We start from the raw sequence: 18,411 nt of genomic DNA on the forward strand, positions 1-18,411 counted from the left end.
TGTGGACAGAAACTCCAAGATATCAATAACAGGACAATCGAGAGAGGAGGCTGGGCCCTGCCCAGATAAGAGATAGAAGACCACATATTCCTCATTCTCAAAATCAAGGAGACCTCCCGGACTACACATGCGCAGAAAGGCTCCCTGGAGGTCAAAAAGGGAGGGCACGCCACCCCACAGTAAGTGATGTCAACTACCCACAGGCCTCTTCGCTAGAATCCATCTTGGCTAAGAGATGCGCACGCACACAGGGAAGGACCCTGAGATAAACCAAATACGGACTCAGACCAGGCAAAACAAGATGATTGGCCAGAGGAAACCCAGAAGAAATGCCCCATAAAAGTGATTCAAACTACCACAAGGGCGCGACTCCCCCTCTGAGCCCCCCTGTGTGTCTATCCACACGTACTGTACTCTTTTTCCTCCTAATAAACACTTCACTCGTTTCGCTGCTTTCCATCTCTATGTGGAAATTCATTTCTACACAGCTGACGGGCCAGGGCCTTGTCACCGGCCACTTGGTCCCTGGTGGTCTAGTGACTAGGATTCAGCGCTCTCACTGCCACTGCCCGAACTCAGTCTCTGGCCTGCAACCGAAACCCTGCTTCAAGCCGCTGCAGGCCGAGGCCACCCGAGATCAACTTCACCCACCTCTTCAGGGGCCCCAGAACTTTGCCCTTCCCACCCTAAAGCCCGCAGATCCCAAACCCATCTGATAATGGTTTTCATTAGCATGAGTGCATTCCAAAGGGAGGGTGGGCCCAGCCCACCTGGGGCTACCAGAGGCCTCTCTCCCACAACTGCCAGAGGCTTGTCCCAGCCTTTAGTACCTCGGGCCTTCTTTGTCCCCCTCCCACCAACATTTCCTCTCCCTTTTGCACGGGAGTCCCACGCTGGAGCCTGGGGTAAGGAAGAGTCCCCAGTTCCTACCACAGAGGCACAGGGCCCGCACACCCCGGCTCCCCTCTCGGCTGCCTGCCTGCTCCTCTCCAGGGGGGCGATTTGACTGGAGTAGCCTGAGCTCTGAATTTCAGAACAAATCCAGATGACCAGGCTGTGGTAGCCCAGTGGGACCTGGGAAGGGGTTAGCAGCCGCTGGGGACATGTGACAGCCTCTGGCCTCTTACTGCACCTTGTCAGGCTTTGCTTACCACTGGAATGGGGCCTCTGCACTCTAGGGCCTAGGGGTGGAGTGGGGCAGCACAACCACAGACAGTACAATGTCAGAGACTCCAGCACCGCCCTAGGAACTGAGTCCCATGTTCTGCTTGGAGAGCCGTCCAGAAACTTGTGAGAGTGTGACAGACAGGGCTGTTCAAGGGTAAAGCTCATGGAGACAAAGGCCCAGAAATCAAATCTGAACCGAGGCAAAGACAGAGGGCCTGGTGTGTCACCAGCCAAAATGAAAACTGTCAGCCTCTCTCCCGAGTTGTTCAGGGCTCTCCCGGGAAGGGTTTGGGGCCACGAACCCTTTAACCATCCTTCCCGTCCACAGTCTGAGGTCACCACTGGCACTAGTGTCTGAAGGCCAGAAATAGAAAAGAGACACTTGGCCTTCTAATGTGCTTAAATCTAATGCTTGATTTATTAAAGATGAGACAGTGGCCTTTTGCAGTGGGAGGCTTACTAGGCGCTGGAGCTGCCGGATGTGGCATCTGGGTGCCAATATTCACGTTGTCCCTGCGTGATGCTTTCTGCTATACTACAAGGTCACGCTACTCCCTCACTCCCACCCCGGGACTTCGCTCTGATGCGGGAGGGGTACCAGGATCACCACTAAATAGTAGCAATAAAAGCCAACTTAGTCTGCTTTTCCTGTAGCTTATCAGCACAGGGACACAGTGGTGGGTAAGGTGAAGGGTAGCCCAGCCTCAAGGATGGGATTATGACCTTAGACATTTCCCCAGTGATGAATGTCCAGTCACTCTGAACATATTCAGGGCAGCTCCAGCCCTACCTTTCACACAGTGCTCACTCAAGCAGGAGGGGACCTGCCAAGATTCCAGTGAGCAGGAGGTCAGCACAAGAGAGGTCTGGCCATCAGGGACCCCGGGAAAGGGTCCTCAGTCACTAGATGGTCTGGAGCATGAAGTCACAAGGACAGACCTGGAAGCACAAAGGAACAACAGGATCACAGCAACACCAGTCGCCGCATGGCCTTGAAGCCAAGTTAGCAAATGAGTACCATCGCTCCTCCCATGGGCAGGGTAGGACCAGGATGGTTCCCAGAACTGAGAACAGAGGAGAGGGTGGAGTCGTGCTGTTAGGCAGATATTCCCAACAGGGTGACAGAGCCATAAGGAAAAAGAGCTGGGGGGCTGGGACAGGTCTTTCCAGGTGGGGAGAAAGCTATGGGTGTGATTAGGGAGATTAGAGAGAGGCTGACTGCCCTCCTCACCCAGTCCATGCCCCACCAAGGGCAGGGTTTCGGGGGAATCTTCATGGAAAAGTCTGCAATGAGGCAGTGTCTGCAGTGGCTAAAAAACATAGGCTTTAGGGAATTCCCTGGCGGTCCAGTGGTTAGGACTTGGTGTTTTCACTGCCGGGGTCCGGATTCGATCCCTGGTCGGGGAACTAGGATCCCGCAAGCTGTGCAGTGCAACCTAAACAAAAAACAAACAAAAAAACCCCACAGTCTTTAGAAACCAAAGAAACTGCTCTAAAGCCGTGACTCTACACTCAGTAGCTGTAAGGCCTAGGGCAGTGGTTCTCAAAGTGTGCTCCTTGGTCCAGTAGCATTAGCCTTACCGGGGAACTCAGGAGAAATGCAAATTCTTGGGTCCCACCCCAGCCTTCTGGATCACACTCCGGGGGTGAGGTCCCACTCACTATGTTTGATCAAGCACTCTGGCTGATTCTGCTGCGTGCCAGAGTTTGAGAACCGCTAACCTAGGACAGAGCTACCAATCTCTATAATGCACAGCGTCCTCATCGGTAAAGCGGGGATAATAGTGCCTACCTCATAGGGTTATTGTGAGGATTAAAGAAGATACTGCAAACACAGAACTTAGCACACAACTTGGTAAGCCTTCAGTGAATGTCAGTTACTAGTACTATCATCTCCCACTTAGTCTGCAAAACAAAAAGAATCCGGGTCCTAATGTTGCCCTCTTCCTGGGTCACCTAGTCAGCGTCACTTTCAAGCAGCCAGTGCTAACAGGAAGATACCTAATGCACCTCTCTCTCAGGGGGGTGTTCACCGTGTATCGAGGGAGGGGAAGGGGCTGGGAGGCGCCCTGGTTCAGGCCCCAGCTCGAGAGCTACCAGCTGTGTGAAGCTGTCAGGTGTGTAGCTTCCCTCTGTACCTCCCACACCACGGAACCAGGGACACGCTGGCTGCTCAGTCCTCACTGAAGGGTGAAATCGACCTCAACTTCTCCGTGTCTCACATCATGATCAGCCTGCACCACCACCTCTTCCGGAGTTGCTGGAAAGCCATGACTCAAATAACAGATTGAATAGGTAAAGGTGCTTGTGCAGAGACACTGTTAGACAAAGCAGAGGGGGGGAGGCTAAACTAATGGTGTGCCCTTGCTCTCCCACCTAAGGCTAGTACAAGGGCACATTCTGGTCTCTATGGTTACCAAGAGCAGGCTGGTCCAGGAGGACCAGAGCGTAAACAGCAGGAACTGAGCCTGTGGTTGCCACATCTGGAAGGAGGCATCGCACAAGGGCAAGGGAGGAAAAGGTGGGATACCTTTCCGCCAGCTCCAAGGGGCAGAAGGAGAAACCTCTTTACCTGAAAATGAATTTCACAGAGAGGGATATCTCCCTGCGTTTATTCCCGGCACACGGTGTTTTGAATTGTCGTTCCCATTTTATTTCGAAGATGTCACTTTTAAAATATATTTTCTATTTTCATCAGAGAGAAAGAGTCAACTAGATGTTAATCTGTCTTTCACACATGCTAATTTCCCATTTAATAAGGAAATTCTGTGGGAAATAGCAGTTGCAGCTGCAAGAGGTGAAATTCCACCCTGGAGGATGAGATGAGGGAGCAACTGAGTGCAGAGTGAACGTTGGAAACTGAGGAGCCTGAAGCAGAAGGCCGTGTATTCACACCCGTATGATAATTGTGGTTTAACCACGAGGTCTCTACTGGCTGCCTCCTCCTCTGCTGCCAGCAAGGGATGTGGGTAATGATCATGATTTGCTGTATCCTCAGGTTACCTTTATGTACAAATATAAACCATTATTATGAGATAAACCAGGGTATTAGTGTGGGATTTAGGAATGCTCAGGTTTTTCTTCATATCTGATGTGCTGGATGACTCTAGCCTTGACTCTCAGCCTCTCCAAGCCCCCAGCTCCCCTCTCTGTGGTAGAACCAGCCTGCACTGCTCTGGGGATCTTGGGGGTCCTAACCCCATCTCCCATCCACACATGTACAGGGGCTAGGACTTCGAGCAAGTTGTGATGAAATAAGACACAGAGCAGTGCCCTGGTGGAATGTAACCTGGCTGGTTTCTCTACCTCTTGGGCGTCTTATCCCTGCCGCCACCCATGGCTCAGAGGTACAGGCTCCAAGACCAATGGCCTGGGTGATCCCAGGCCTTCCTTCCCCTGATCCTTTGCTCCCCACACTGATCATTTAAAGCATACAAACATGTGCCCCTCAGTGTGAGGCAGGGTACCTTAGTGTGTACCCAAATCTAATTCAGTCCCAATGACTGCCCGTCTCCCTTTCTCCTTCCCATCCCACCCCAGGGAAAATTCAGACTCTTTCTCTCAGCTCCATTGGATGATGTAGAAGGCCCAACCCCGTAGCATAACCCCCAGGACTACTTCTCTTTCCAGCACCAAGCTGCTCCCTTCACAGCCACCATAGGAAACAAATGGGCTTAGGATGGATGAGGGGGGTACCAGAAGATGCTGGACTTTGCTGGGCATGGATGCCCCTTTCAGAATCTCATGAAAGCTATTGTCCTCTCCCCAGAGGGGAAAAAATGGACATCCATGCTCCATTTGCCCATTTTCAGAGGGTTCACAGTCCCTAAGGCCCATCCTTGGGTCCCTCAGTTCATAGACCTTGGGTTAAAAACCCCTGCTCCGTAGAGAATCCAGTCCCACAGAGAGTGTGGAGAAAGAAGCAGAAACGAGTTCTCAAGCACCCTTTCCCTTCTCAGCAAGCCAAAACCGGGAGCAGTGAGAGGCAGGGGTGGTCACGCAGGGAAGAACATTCCGGAATCATGATCTGATAGGCAGAGGGGAGCTGTGTGTCCTGCCAGCAGTGGCCAAATAGAGGAAATGCAGTGTCTGCCCACGCAGGCCATTCTTACCCTCTCTCCCACCATGGGGATCTCTGGCCCCATCCTGACCCCTGGTGGCTGCCGGTGGGATGAGGTGGGAGAGCTTCCCAAGCTCCTCCCTGCCCTGGGGGGAGAGGGGGAAGCTCAATTGGAAGATGAACCCCCAAGCCTACAAGCCCTGGCTGGGGTCCCCAGGAGGTATCAGCATGTTTCTAAGGGTCCTTCAGGGGGTTCACTCCACTGCAGTGCCTTCTCAGTCTAAGCCTGGCAATCAAACAAATGTGCATGAGAAAAAGCACTTTTCATCTGTTGTCAAGTTGGCAGAAGGGGTGTGTGTGTGTGTGTGTGTGTGTGTGTGTGTGCGCGTCAAATACAGGTTGGGGTGCAATAATATCAACACTCTCACTGGGGAGAGTACAAATTTGTACAACCTTTCTGGAAGTGATTCTAGCAAAATAAATCCAAAATCTTACAAAGTGTTTCTATCCTCTCACCCAGCAATTCCGGGTCTGTTAATACTGTTAAGAATCCAGCTTCAAGAAACCATAGACTGAAATAACATGATACCTAAGTTTTGAAATAAATGGCAGAAGAGAAAATAAGATTAGCCAAAAGTGATAATTGCTGAAGTTGAAGGATGGGCACATGGGAGTTTTTATTCTACTTTTGTCTATCTTTGAAATTTTCCATGATAAAGCATTTTTACTTTTTTTTTTTTTTTTTGGCTGGGCCACACAGCTTGTGAGATCTTAGTTCCCCCACCAGGGATTGAACTTGGGCCACCACAGTGAAAGCACCAAGTCTTAACCACTGGACCCCCAGGGAACTGCCAGAAATTAACATCTTTTATACAAATCTTTGTATCTCAGATGCTTTCTTTTAAAAATGTTTTGGGAATTTCCTGGCAGTCCAGTGGTTGGGAACCTGCACTTCCACTGCCGAGGGCATGGGTTCAACCCCTGTTTAGGATCCCGCAAGCCCTGCTGCACAGCCAAAAAACAAAGATGTTAATTTTTAATAGCAAAAACTGTGCAAATGGCATAAAAGTGCTATGCTAGAATGGTTAAACAAATTATGCTGCATCCAAACAGTGGAATATTATGCGACCATTAAAAATTCAAGGATGTTTTAATGACATGAAAAAATGCTTGCAGTGTAATGCAAAGCGAATAAGTAGGATACAAAATTGTCTATGCATCATTCAGCTGATTATGTTAAATAAAAAATCCGTAGAAGAGAAGACGATATGAAAATATGCTCAAGTGTTTGTCATGCAGTGAGACTATGGGTGATTTTTACTCTTGATATTGTGCTTTATTTTCCTATTTCTACAATGAGCATGTTTTACTTTTAGAAATAAGCCCCCAAATTGCATTTGTTAAAATAATACTCACTTGGGAGTCTGATAGATATTCAACTCCAAACGCTGCCATATATTAGCTGTGCAACATTGAGCAAATTAACCTCTGGGTCCCAGATTCCTCACCTATAAGACTGGCATAATGCCACCTATTTTTCAAGCCCCATTTACTGGGCATTTACTATGTACGAGGCACTAGACCAGGTGGTTTTCCCTCTATATATAACCACACGTGCTATTCATACATGATCATTTCAATCCTCACCATAAGCTGGGGGATAGGTTAGGGCATTCCCATTTTAGAGATACACAAACTGCAGCTCAGAAAAGTTAGGGAATGTGCTCAGGTTTACCCAGCTAGCAGGCAGTAGAATCAGGATTCAGACTGAGGTCTGTCCATCTTTGCAAGCCCAGCTCTTGGCCTCCAGCCTGGGCTGCTCACAGCTAGGTTTTGTTGTGAGGATTGAATGAAGTAATGCAGGTGGAGGACCACCCACAGTGCAGCTCCAAGCCCAGAGCTGCTTCACTTCATGTTGCTTTCCTTTTCTATGACCCCCAGGCATTGGTAAATTGTGGAAGAACAAACCAGTGCATCCTCCGAAAGGAAAAAATAAAAAAGCATCTTTACCCTAAAAGAAGGGATTATAGGACCTGTAGGGACAGACCAGAGAGAGGTTGGAAAACTGCCTCTCTCAGGGCACTATGGGGGGGCTAAGACTTGTGAGCCCCACAAGTGCCAGGGTAGTTTTGCCAGTGACTTCTTCAGGGCGTCATCAGACCTATACCTTGATTTGCAGCTTAGAATTCAGTACTGACTCAACCTACCAACAAGCGTCGCTCCCCACCTTCCACTTACCCTGCCATCCTTCTCCCCTAAAGAACAGGGCACACATCTCCTCAGGTCCATAGCTTTGTTTTTCTTTTCTTGTTTCCTCACAGCCCACCCTGCCCCCCCACACTTTGTTTTTTTGGAGAAAACGGGAATCTTAGGGTCTGAATAGTACAAGGCACTGTGTGGAGAAGGAAGGCCTGAATATCTAGGGGTGAGCGATGTGATGCAGCTGGGCCTGCCCCAGAACTCCTTCTGGATTCCTCTTCAATGCCTCTTTCCCTAGGGAGCCAGCCGAAGTTAGGTTCCATCCCTAGTCTCTATTTCTACCCCTGTCATAACACAAACTACTCTAGAGTTGCTTGTTAGTTGTCTGTCTTCTCTACTAGATAGTGAGCTCCATGAGAGCAGGCACTGCAGTATTCACCACTGGATCTGTAGCCCAGGACAATGTGCCTGGTACACAGTAAACTATGTAAATGTCTGATGAATGGAGAAAGGAAGGAAGGGAGGGAGGGAGGAAGGAAGGACCTCTCCACCACCACTCTTGTCCCAAGTAGACCCACAGTTGCCCTGTTCCATGCTAGGACATGTTCCATGTGCTGGGACCACATCCTTAGAAGATGTGGTCCCATCCCTAAAGGCTTAAAATGTACGTGTTTCTCCAACTTCATATCCACCTTTAGAAAAACAAAGTGCAAGGGAAATTCCTGTTTATTCCAAACCTCATGCTCTTTATTTTACCACCATAATCAAAAATGGATCTCCTGAGTTTAAGGGAGGTTCCCAAGTACAAGGAATCCTGGGAGGAATTACAGGGCTCAAAAGGTCTGAAGTCTGTTCTAATCCTAGCTCTGCCACCTCTACTGTGTGACCTCGGGTGAGTGATCTCCCCTCCTGGGCCTCAGTTATCTTCCAGTAAAATGATGGGGTGGACCAGACCTTGTATGAAAATAAACACACTTTAGAGAATTCCTTGGCAGTCCAGTGGTTAGGACTCGGCACTCTCACTGCTGGGGTCCTGGGTTCAATCCCTGGTCTGGGAACTGAGATCCTGCAAGCGGCCAAAAAAGAAAGAAAGAAAGAAAAAGAAACAAAGAAACAAAGAAATGGAGAGGGAGAGAGAGAAAGAAAGAGAGAAAGAAAGAAAGAAAGAAAGAAAGAAAGAAAGAAAGAAAGAAAGAAAGAAAGAAAGAAAGAAAGAAAGAAAGAAGGAAGGAAGGAAGGAAGAAAGGAAGGAAGAAAGAAAAGGACTTGAGTGCATTTAACTATCTACCCTGTTGTAACTGGATGGTGTCCTCCTTCCTAAATGCTTAGGGGCAGGGTAGATGCAGCATCTAAGTAAGCTGAGGGGAGGGAAGACAGTATGTGCCTACTTCTGTCTATAAACAGGAAGGCCCAGGATGTGCTGCCCCTCGGGTGAATGGTCAGGGAGCGGTGGAAGGCTGAAGAGGGCCTTGCCACGATAAGGGCCCTCCCCAAATGTGTCTTTGCCTCTAGGTTTGCAAAAGAGACAACTCCAAAGCCCCAGCATCTTCATGGCACTGCCAAACATGACCCCCTGTTCCCCATTCAAAACCAATACACCCCCTCATGTCTGCCCTCCTGCTTCAGAGGGACAGCCCAGGGAGAAATAGCTGGTGGGGGGCGGAAGATGGTGCAGCCTGGAAAAACACTGTGGGTCCAGGCTTCCTGGCAGGGCCCCATTTCAAGCTTGCTCAGAAAGCACAGGTGGGGAGCCTCCTGGTCCCCTGCAGCAGTTTCTTAGGGAGGACAGTGGACTTGGTGGACACAGGCATCCAGGCCCAAAGGCTTCCTGGCTTCAGTCCAAGCAGCTGGCAGGTTCATCCTTCTCCCCAGGGCCCCAGAAACACCACTTCCGGCCCTCCAGCCCCTGCTTGGGCTCTTCCTGGCTAGACGTCTCTGCCCAAGCCCGCCCTCCCTGTGCAGAGCTTTCTCCCTCCCTCACAACCCTTATTTCGCTCTCTCAGTCTCCATATCTATTTCTTCTCCCTCCTTCTCCTCCTCCCCTGCCTCTTCTTCTCCTTGCCATCCCTCACCAGCCCCAGAATGGGTCTCCCTCCCTTTCTCCCTCTCCGACAGTATCTCCCCCCGCCTTAGCTCTCACCCCTGCACCTCTTTCTTTGTATTCCTCTCGCCCTCTCCCGGCCTCGCCAGCACCTCTCCTCCCCCCGCTGGCTTCGACCTCCCCCAGCCTCCCCATCTTCAGCTCAGTCTCCTCCCCCTGGCTCCTCTCCCCTCCCCTCAGCCTCACCCCACTCCCTGCCAGCATCCCAGGGTTTCTTTCCACCCTGGGGGTCTCTGTGCCTCTCATCCTCCTCTCTACTTGCCTCCTCCCTCATCGCAGCTTGAGCAGGCACCCATCCTTTTCTGCCCAGGCATCCCCGCCCCCCAACGCTATCACCGCCACTGTCTCTTCTTCCTCGTCTTCTCCTCTCCCCACCCTCTCCTCTCCTCTCTTCTCCCTGCCCCTTTAAATCTGCCTGGCCCAGCCTCCCCCGTGATGCTGGGATGGAGCAAACATTGATTTGTGCTGGGATGGAATCAGAATTTTGATTTTTTTTTCCTCTCCCAACCATAAGAAGAAGAAAATAATAAAAACACCCCCTCTTGATAGCCCCCTCTCTCTTCCCATCCAGCTCCCAGCTCCTCTTCCTGACCTCCATCCAAGGCAGATTTTTTTTTCCCTACACTATTCTCATCTCCCCCTACCCCTGCCACTACCTCGCGCGCCCCCCACTGCCTGCTCCTCTGGCTGGGGAGAGAGGGGACTCTCTGCTGCGGCTCCCCCACCTGGGCTCTCCGGGTTGGGGCAGTCTCTCCGGAAGGGGGGGGGGCTTGTCTTGTCTGGGCGAGGTGGGAGTGGAGGTATCCTGCCATGGATGCTGTGCCTGGGAGGCAGCCTGAGCCCCAGTCCACATGGTGAGTAACCTGCCCCCTCCCTTCTGCCTGTCTGCCCATCCGCACCCTCGCCTTTCCCCTGCAGAGCCTCCCCCATCCCCATCCTTTCCCCCACCAAACCCTCTGCCCACCTTGTTCCGATCTCCCCCCTACGTTTTCAACCCCCCCACCGCCCCCCCCCCGACCTTTGCCAGGGAAGCCAAAGAACCGGGGCAGAGGGGTCCTGACAGCAGCCAGGGATGCGGGTGGCTTACGATTCTGCCCAGCCCCCTCTCAGTACCCCCCACCCAACTGCCATCCTCACTCGATACTTTGGGGTTCCAGGTTGGAGAAGTGGCACTCCTGCTTGGGGTTAGGACCCCAAGCCCTGGGAGGGGCTCTCCACAAGAACGGAGGGATGGGGGAGCCCCGTGCCTCCAAAGCTTAGGAGCTGCTGGAAGATGCTGCTGAAAGGTGGGGGGTTGGGGGGCGGTGCTGAGGCTCCGGAGCCACTGGGCCAGGGAGCGACGGGCAAAGAGGAGGGGCCTCGCTCGCCACTTCCCCCCTCTTTCTCCGCAGCCACTCAGGATGAGGGTCCGGCCCTGCCTGCCCGCGCTGGGCGCCCCCCGCCTGGCCCCGGTCTAACTGCCCCCGCCCCCAGGCCTCGCCCGGCTCCCAGGCCCCCAGCCGGCTTCTCCAGCCCCAGGATGCGCTGACCCACCGGGGGGCTGAGGCCGCGCCAACTACATGCATGTCCCCCGGGGGCAAGTTCGACTTTGACGACGGGGGCTGCTACGTGGGGGGCTGGGAGGCGGGGCGGGCACATGGCTACGGCGTGTGCACGGGGCCCGGCGCCCAGGGCGAGTACAGCGGCTGCTGGGCGCAGGGCTTCGAGTCACTGGGCGTCTTCACGGGGCCCGGCGGACACAGCTACCAGGGCCACTGGCAGCAGGGCAAGCGCGAAGGGCTGGGCGTGGAGCGCAAGAGCCGCTGGACGTACCGCGGCGAGTGGCTGAGCGGGCTGAAGGGGCGCAGCGGTGTGTGGGAGAGCGTGTCCGGCCTGCGCTACGCCGGGCTCTGGAAGGACGGCTTCCAGGACGGCTACGGCACCGAGACCTACTCCGACGGAGGTGCGGGGCCCTGCCCACTACTGTCTGTCTGCTCGTCCGCGTGCGCCTCCCCGCTGGCCTGCCCTGCGTATGCCTTCCCCAGCCATACAACCCCCGGTGCCCCGCTGTTATCCTACACGCCTTCCGCGTCAATATGCGCCCCTGCGCCCATCTTTCTGCCCTCTCCTCCCATCATCACACACGCCTTCCTCATTTGTCTGTCCCCTGCCTGATTTTCCCTCTCCCCAATCTGCCTGCCCTCACCCCTTCCCTGTCTGCCTGAGCCTCACACCCCGCATCTACCTAACCCTCACACACCCCCTGTCTACCTGTCCCACACCTCTCCTCTCCACCTGCCTGTCCCTAACACCTATGCTCTGCCTGTCCCCTCACATTTCCTCAGTCAGCCCCCGACAGTTCTCTTTGCTTGTCATATGCCATCTATACACCCCCGTCAACCTGTCCCTCACACCCTCTGGACTGTCTGTCCTTCACACACCCCAGCCTGTCTGTCCCTCCCCCTTTCCCCTGTCTACCTGCACGGCCCTAATCCACGGATCTCCCACTACCTGCCTGTCTTCCCTCTGTTCTTCCACAGCTTCCGACCCCACCTGGCCTGTCCCCGGCTCCTAGTGCCCTTCCCCGACCTCCACGCCAGTTGCCCCCACCTCTCCCACCCGACTCAGGCTTCCAGGGGCTCATGGGGCTGGGGGTGGCAAGGAACGGCGGGTCCTGACTCTTTCTCCCCCTCCTACCCCGCCCCGCGCAGGCACCTACCAGGGCCAGTGGCAGGCTGGGAAGCGCCACGGCTACGGGGTGCGCCAGAGTGTGCCCTACCATCAGGCGGCGCTGCTGCGCTCGCCCCGCCGCACCTCCCTGGACTCGGGCCACAGCGACCCCCCGACGCCGCCCCCGCCCCTGCCCCTGCCCGGCGACGAAGGAGGCAGCCCGGCCTCCGGCTCCCGGGGAGGCTTCGTGCTGGCCGGGCCTGGGGATGCTGACGGCGCGGCCTGCCGAAAGCGCACCCCCGCGGCCGGCGGGTTCTTCCGCCGCTCGCTGCTGCTCAGCGGGCTCCGGGCGGGCGGGCGCCGAAGCTCCTTGGGCAGCAAGAGGGGCTCCCTGCGCAGCGAGGTGAGCAGCGAGGTGGGCAGCACGGGACCCCCGGGCTCCGAGGCCAGCGGGCCCCCGGCCCCGGCGCCGCCCGCCCTCATCGAGGGCTCGGCCACTGAGGTGTATGCGGGCGAATGGCGCGCCGACCGGCGCAGCGGCTACGGCGTGAGCCAGCGTTCCAACGGGCTGCGCTACGAGGGCGAGTGGCTGGGCAACCGGCGGCACGGCTACGGGCGCACCACCCGCCCCGACGGCTCCCGCGAGGAGGGCAAGTACAAGCGCAACCGGCTGGTGCACGGGGGGCGCGTGCGCAGCCTTCTTCCTCTGGCCCTTCGGCGGGGCAAAGTCAAGGAGAAGGTGGACAGGGCCGTCGAGGGCGCCCGTCGAGCCGTGAGCACTGCCCGCCAGCTCCAGGAGATCGCCGCTGCCAGGTGGGCACCCGGTGCAGAGGCCGTAGCGGGGTTAAGGGGAGAAGGTACTCTAGGGATAAGGAAGGGGGCGGTGCCTAAAGGAGGACCAAGACGCAAGGCCTAGGGCCCGGTGGGGAAGAGCAGGCCTAGGGCCAGGCATTTGTAGCCCTGGGTATTTGAGGTGTTTATATCGGAGGCCACAGGTGGACGTGGGTGTAACTGTGGGTGGCTGGGTATTTGAGGAAAGCCCTGTTAGACTGTAAGCGTGTCTCAGTGTCTTTTGTGGGGATGTGTGTCATTGTGTGTGGGAGTAGCAATGAGCGCTGCCTTGTGCCGGCCCAGGAAACCTCTTGGAACTCAGACATGTCCCTAGTCTTCCTCTTCTTGTAGCTGATCCGGCCTCCAGGACTCTGCTGCTGGGAGCAGCAGCCCCCGGCAGAGAGACAGGGAGTGTACATTCGTAACCACATCCAAGCCAGCCCACAGTCTGCTATCATTTCAGCCTTAGGCCTTGGGAAGGTCTAGTTTGTACAGCTTATCTCTCCACCTGAAAAGATAGTCCCTCTCAGCTTTGTCTCCTCTGCCTCCCTTAACCCAACGGATAAAGGTTGAAGGCGAGGAGACTTGCCTATAAATGAAATTTTCTTTCTGCAAATCAGATTACATTTCATGCATCAGGAACCTCATTATCTAAAGCAGTGCAGTCCAGTAGGAATATAATGGAAGTCTAGTACATAATTTTGAATCTTCTAGTAGCTGTATGAAAAAAATATGAAGAAACAGATGAAATGAATTTAAATAATATATTTTTATTTAAACCAATATATCCAAAATATTATCATTTCAACCTAAAATCAATATGAAATAATTAAGGAGAGATTTTACTTCCCCCCCGCCCCATTTTTCTTAAGTCTTTGAAATCTGATATGTATTTTGCACTTAGAGTACATCATTCAATTTGGACTAGCCACATTTTAAGTGCTTAATAGCTGCATATGGCTTGTGACTAAAGAAAGCCAAAAATCTATTTGTAAGGAGTTCATAAGCCCCTGATTTATACAATTTACACACAGGAATTTTTAGATATTGGTTTTTCTTTAAAGGGGAGGGCACAGTTGAAGGGTCTTGTTTGAATTTGAGAGTGTTTCAGAGGATGAAAAGTCAAGATATGTCCAAATATGCTTCAGTGAATTTGTAAAATGGGTGACAAGGGGTGTGTGTGTGTGTGTGTATGTGAGTGAACAGGTCATATCCAGAGTAGATGCCTGAACCAGAGAATGTCAATCTGTAGATACATCCGAGTGTCTGGATGGTTAGAGTCCAGGGCCTTAAGCCAGGGAAGGGGAAGGGCAGAGCACCAGGGAGCACTTCAGGCTGGATGGGGAGTGGGCATGTGCAGGAAAAACTGATCTCAGTAGCCAGAAAGATCAGGCAGTGGGAGGAGGCTGGTTGGTCTCCCCAGCAACAGGCCTGGCAAACCTGATTGGCTGCTGGTTGCCATGGAAACAGCAGAGCCCCAGCAGCAGGTGCCTCTGCCAGGTAGCCTGAGCCTGGCCTGATGCCTGAGCACTGACTGGGTCTACTGGCTAGGATTTGATCAACCATACCCTCCAAAGTCAAAAATACAGGACCTTGTCAATGTTGCAGTTTCTTGGCTGCCAACAGAACTCAATGCAACCCAAAACTGTGATCCTCATCCCCTGCCTTAAACTCTGAAACCAGCTCAGTTTCAGGACAGGGCTAGGCATATAGATCCTGAAAGTCCTAAGACAGAAGAGCAGGGTTATCTGAGATCCCTCCAAGCAGGTTCTAAAGGTCTTGACCCACCAGGTTTGAGGGGAGGAGGCTGACCATATCTCCCAAGGTATATAGAGAGGAAGTAGACCTAAGATGACAGGGAACACCATGACCCTTCTCCCTACCCGCATACCCAGACTGCTTTCTTAGGCCAGATAAAACAGGCCCAGGGCCAGAGGGAGTCATGGGTCTTGATGCATTCAAGCCCATGGCAAGTATATCTGATTACTTCTACCTCTGATCCTTTACACCCCACCTTCAGTCAAGATTACAGAACTAATTTAATAATTACAAGGCATCAGGGTGGGATAGGGAGGGTGGGAGGGAGACACAAGAGGGAGGGGATATGGGGATATGTATACGTATAGCTGATTCACTTTGTGATACAGCAGAAACTAACACCACTGTAAAGCAATTATACTCCAATAAAGATGTTAAATAATAATAATAATTACAAGGCATCTATGATTAACAGCAGAAGGTAAAAGGGAAGGGAAAATTGAGGAAACATCTGACATCAGATGGAGAACTGAGAAAAAACAGAGGGGAAAGGATTGATAATGCTTCAAGGTTACCTGTAACTAAGGAGCAGAGCAGGGTTGAAGGGGAGTTGTGGAAGGGAGATTAAGAGCTCACCTCTTAGAAGGTGTAATCACAATGGTGAGAAAGCATGCACGTTAGCAGGGAGAGGGAATAGATAGTAGCAGAAAGGGGAGACCCACCCTTACTCCAGTTCCAGAGCTCAGAAATGAGGAAATGGGGGGGGCGGGCAGTGGCAGTGATGGGGGCAGGGAGAACGATGTGATAACAGAAGTGGCTGAAGAAAACAAGATGTAAAATTCTCATAACAAGAGGTAGCAACACAGCAAAGAGGCATAGCTTGTGAGCACCAAGCAGGTGCAGCCGCAGAGAGATGTGCTAAGAGAGCGAGGCCTCATTTGTCACTGGGAGGGAACAGGACAGGAATGGAATAACAGAGTTGAGGGCAGTGGGGAGGGCCTGGCCCTGCAGCTGGAGGAAGGGAAGTGTTACTACTGGATGGAATAGTGGAGGGAGTGAGAGAGGAGCAGGAAGGTGTGATAACAGCAAGCGTGGCCCAGATCTAGGGGAGGAAACCAAAGGCCGGCTGCCCTGCCAGGCCGGGGAAGGGGAGCAGCTGGCAGAGTGAGCAAGGGTGAGGAGTCCAGAGGTGAGCTCAGATCTGGGGGATGTGATGCAGTGGGGACCTGGGCCAAGGGACTGGAGTAGGTCTGTTAAGACAGTGTCCCTGGAACCCGACAGGGCAGCAGACGCCCTTCTAAAGGCAGTGGCAGCCAGCAGTGTCGCCGAGAAGGCTGTGGAGGCAGCTCGAATGGCCAAACTGATAGCCCAGGACCTGCAGCCCATGTTGGAGGCCCCAGGTGAGGCGTGGGCAGCCTGGGGCGGGGCCAGGGGAGGGGGTGGCTTCCTGGGGAGCTGGGGAGCCTGGGCATGGAGAAAGGGGAAGGGAATCCCTGCAGGGGACTGGGGTGGGAAAAGCCAGGGTATGAGGATCTAAGGGGAGAGAGGGTGGGGACCAGGCCCAGTTGTTTGAGGAGCGAAGTAGGAATTTATGAAATAGGGTCATAAGGACTAGGGGATTGGGGTCTGGCAATGAGAGGCTGTAAACCTGGGGGTACCAGAGTCCTGGGAGGCACCCAGGCAGGGGGATAAAGCTGTAGCTTCTGCAGCCCAAGGCCAGTTCGGCCCCTCTGATTCTCAGCTATCCCTGCCCCAGGCCGCAGACCCAGGCAGGACTCGGAAGGTTCTGACACAGAGCCCTTGGATGAGGACAGCCCTGGGGTATACGAGAATGGACTGACCCCCTCAGAGGGCTCCCCTGAACTGCCCAGCAGCCCTGCCTCCTCCCGCCAACCCTGGCGACCCACTGCCTGCCGGAGCCCACTGCCTTCTGGAGGGGACCGAGGTCCCTTCTCCAGCCCCAAAGCTTGGCCTGAGGAGTGGGGGGGCCCGGGTGAGCAGGCAGAAGAACTAGCTGGCTATGAGGCAGAGGATGAGGCTGGGCTGCAGGGGCCAGAGCCCAGAGATGGCTCCCCACTCCTCGGAGGCTGCAGCGACAGTTCCGGAAGTCTTCGAGAGGAGGAAGGGGAGGATGAAGAGCCCTTGCTCCAGATGAGGACCCCAGGGCGCTCGGAGCCGGAGCCCACAGCCTTGCCAGTCCTGAGGGGCCTGTCCTCGAGGGGTCCTGAAGCCGGGTTCCTGATGGAAGAGGCTGAGGAGGCTGCTGCGTCCGAGAGGCCCGCCCAGCCGGTGAGAGACCCCCCCCACCACCCCACCCCGCCCTGTGCCCTCTGAGTCTCCCATCCTTCCTGGTCCCGCTTCTCCTCAAAGCCTGGCCTCTCATCCTTTCCAGACCTCTCTCTGATCCCCTGAGGGGCTTTGATTTGCACTTAGCTTCCTTTTTGCCTGCCCAGTCTTGGACTATATCCCACCTCAAAAAAATAGAGAATTTGCAAGCTGGAAGGGACCTTAGAGACCTTCACGTCCAACTCCCTCATTTGACACATGGGAGGACTGAGGCCCAGAGCACTTACAGTAACTCACCAAGGTTACGAATAATTAACAGTACAGCCAGAACATCTTTGCCTGCTCTCCTTTCATATCATTTCCGGCTCCTGGTTTCCTACTCCACCCCCACCCCCACCTCCACACTTTCTCTCTTTGGTGCCCAGAAATAAAAAAGGAAAAGCTTGTTCCCTCCCTACCCTGACTCTCCCTCCCTCTCCTGGGAAGAAGAGAAATAGGGAAGAAGGCAGAAAACTGGGAGGGGTGGAGTTTCCCCAGTACCCTGCACTCTGATTGGACTCCAGGCCTTCTCTTGTTTCCTAGCAACCACATCCTCACCCCTTCATCCCCTCTCTGCTTCACTGCAGTAAAGGCTGCTGCTGCCAAAGTCTGATACTAAGGCCAGGCACCTTCTGCCTGGGCCACGTGCTGCTGGGAGGGGAGTGGAAGGAGGAGGGAGGATGGGCTGACTTGAGGGAGCCAGAGGGAAGGTGGGGCCCTGCCTGGGAGCAGAGGAATGTTTTGCAATCCAAAGCAAAGGTTGGAGATTTCCCTGCTCTGGCCTCTGAGGAGAGGTGCCTGGGACTCTTCTGCTTTGCCACCTCAGCCAGGGCAGGAAGGTGGGACCCGTCGCTGCACCCGGTCCTCAGGCACTGAGACTGCATTTTCCCCCATCTCTCTAGGGAGCTGCCAACCCGTTGGTGGTGGGAGCCGTGGCCCTTCTGGACCTCAGCCTGGCATTCCTGTTCTCCCAGCTCCTCACCTGAGGCTCCTGCCTGGCCTAGTTCTGGCTTTGGTTGCTGCCTCTTCACTCCTCTGACCTGCCTTTTTCTCTTTTCTTCCTCCTGGTTGTTTTTTCTCCTATCTTTCTTTCTCTTCTCCCTTTCCTTTCTTTTCTGTCCCCCTCTGGTTTTCTCTCTTGTTTTTTTCTTTCCCTCTCTCCTTTCAGATTCATTCCTTCTGGCTCCGTCTCAGTCTTCCTCACTCCCTTCCCCACCCACCCCTTCTCTCTCTCTCTAGATTGTTTACATATGAAGGGCTTTTCTCGCTCAGAGTCGCTCTCTTCTCTGAGACACACAATTCTAAGTCAGACCATTGCCCC

At 53.8% G+C, this 18,411-nt stretch overlaps 1 protein-coding gene across 1 annotated transcript; it reads left to right on the plus strand.

The window, feature by feature from the left end:
* Positions 1 to 11,090: 11,090 nt before the first annotated feature.
* Positions 11,091 to 18,076, plus strand: JPH4 (junctophilin 4). The gene is made up of 5 exons (XM_068534761.1): positions 11,091 to 11,469; positions 12,218 to 12,989; positions 16,047 to 16,165; positions 16,522 to 17,054; positions 17,993 to 18,076. The coding sequence occupies exons 1-5, from the start codon at positions 11,091 to 11,093 to the stop codon at positions 18,074 to 18,076; spliced, it is 1,887 nt and encodes a 628-aa protein (XP_068390862.1).
* Positions 18,077 to 18,411: the final 335 nt, after the last annotated feature.

This window comes from Eschrichtius robustus, chromosome 1 (assembly GCF_028021215.1).
Source record: "Eschrichtius robustus isolate mEscRob2 chromosome 1, mEscRob2.pri, whole genome shotgun sequence".
In the NCBI taxonomy this organism is placed as follows: Eukaryota; Metazoa; Chordata; class Mammalia; order Artiodactyla; family Eschrichtiidae; genus Eschrichtius; species Eschrichtius robustus.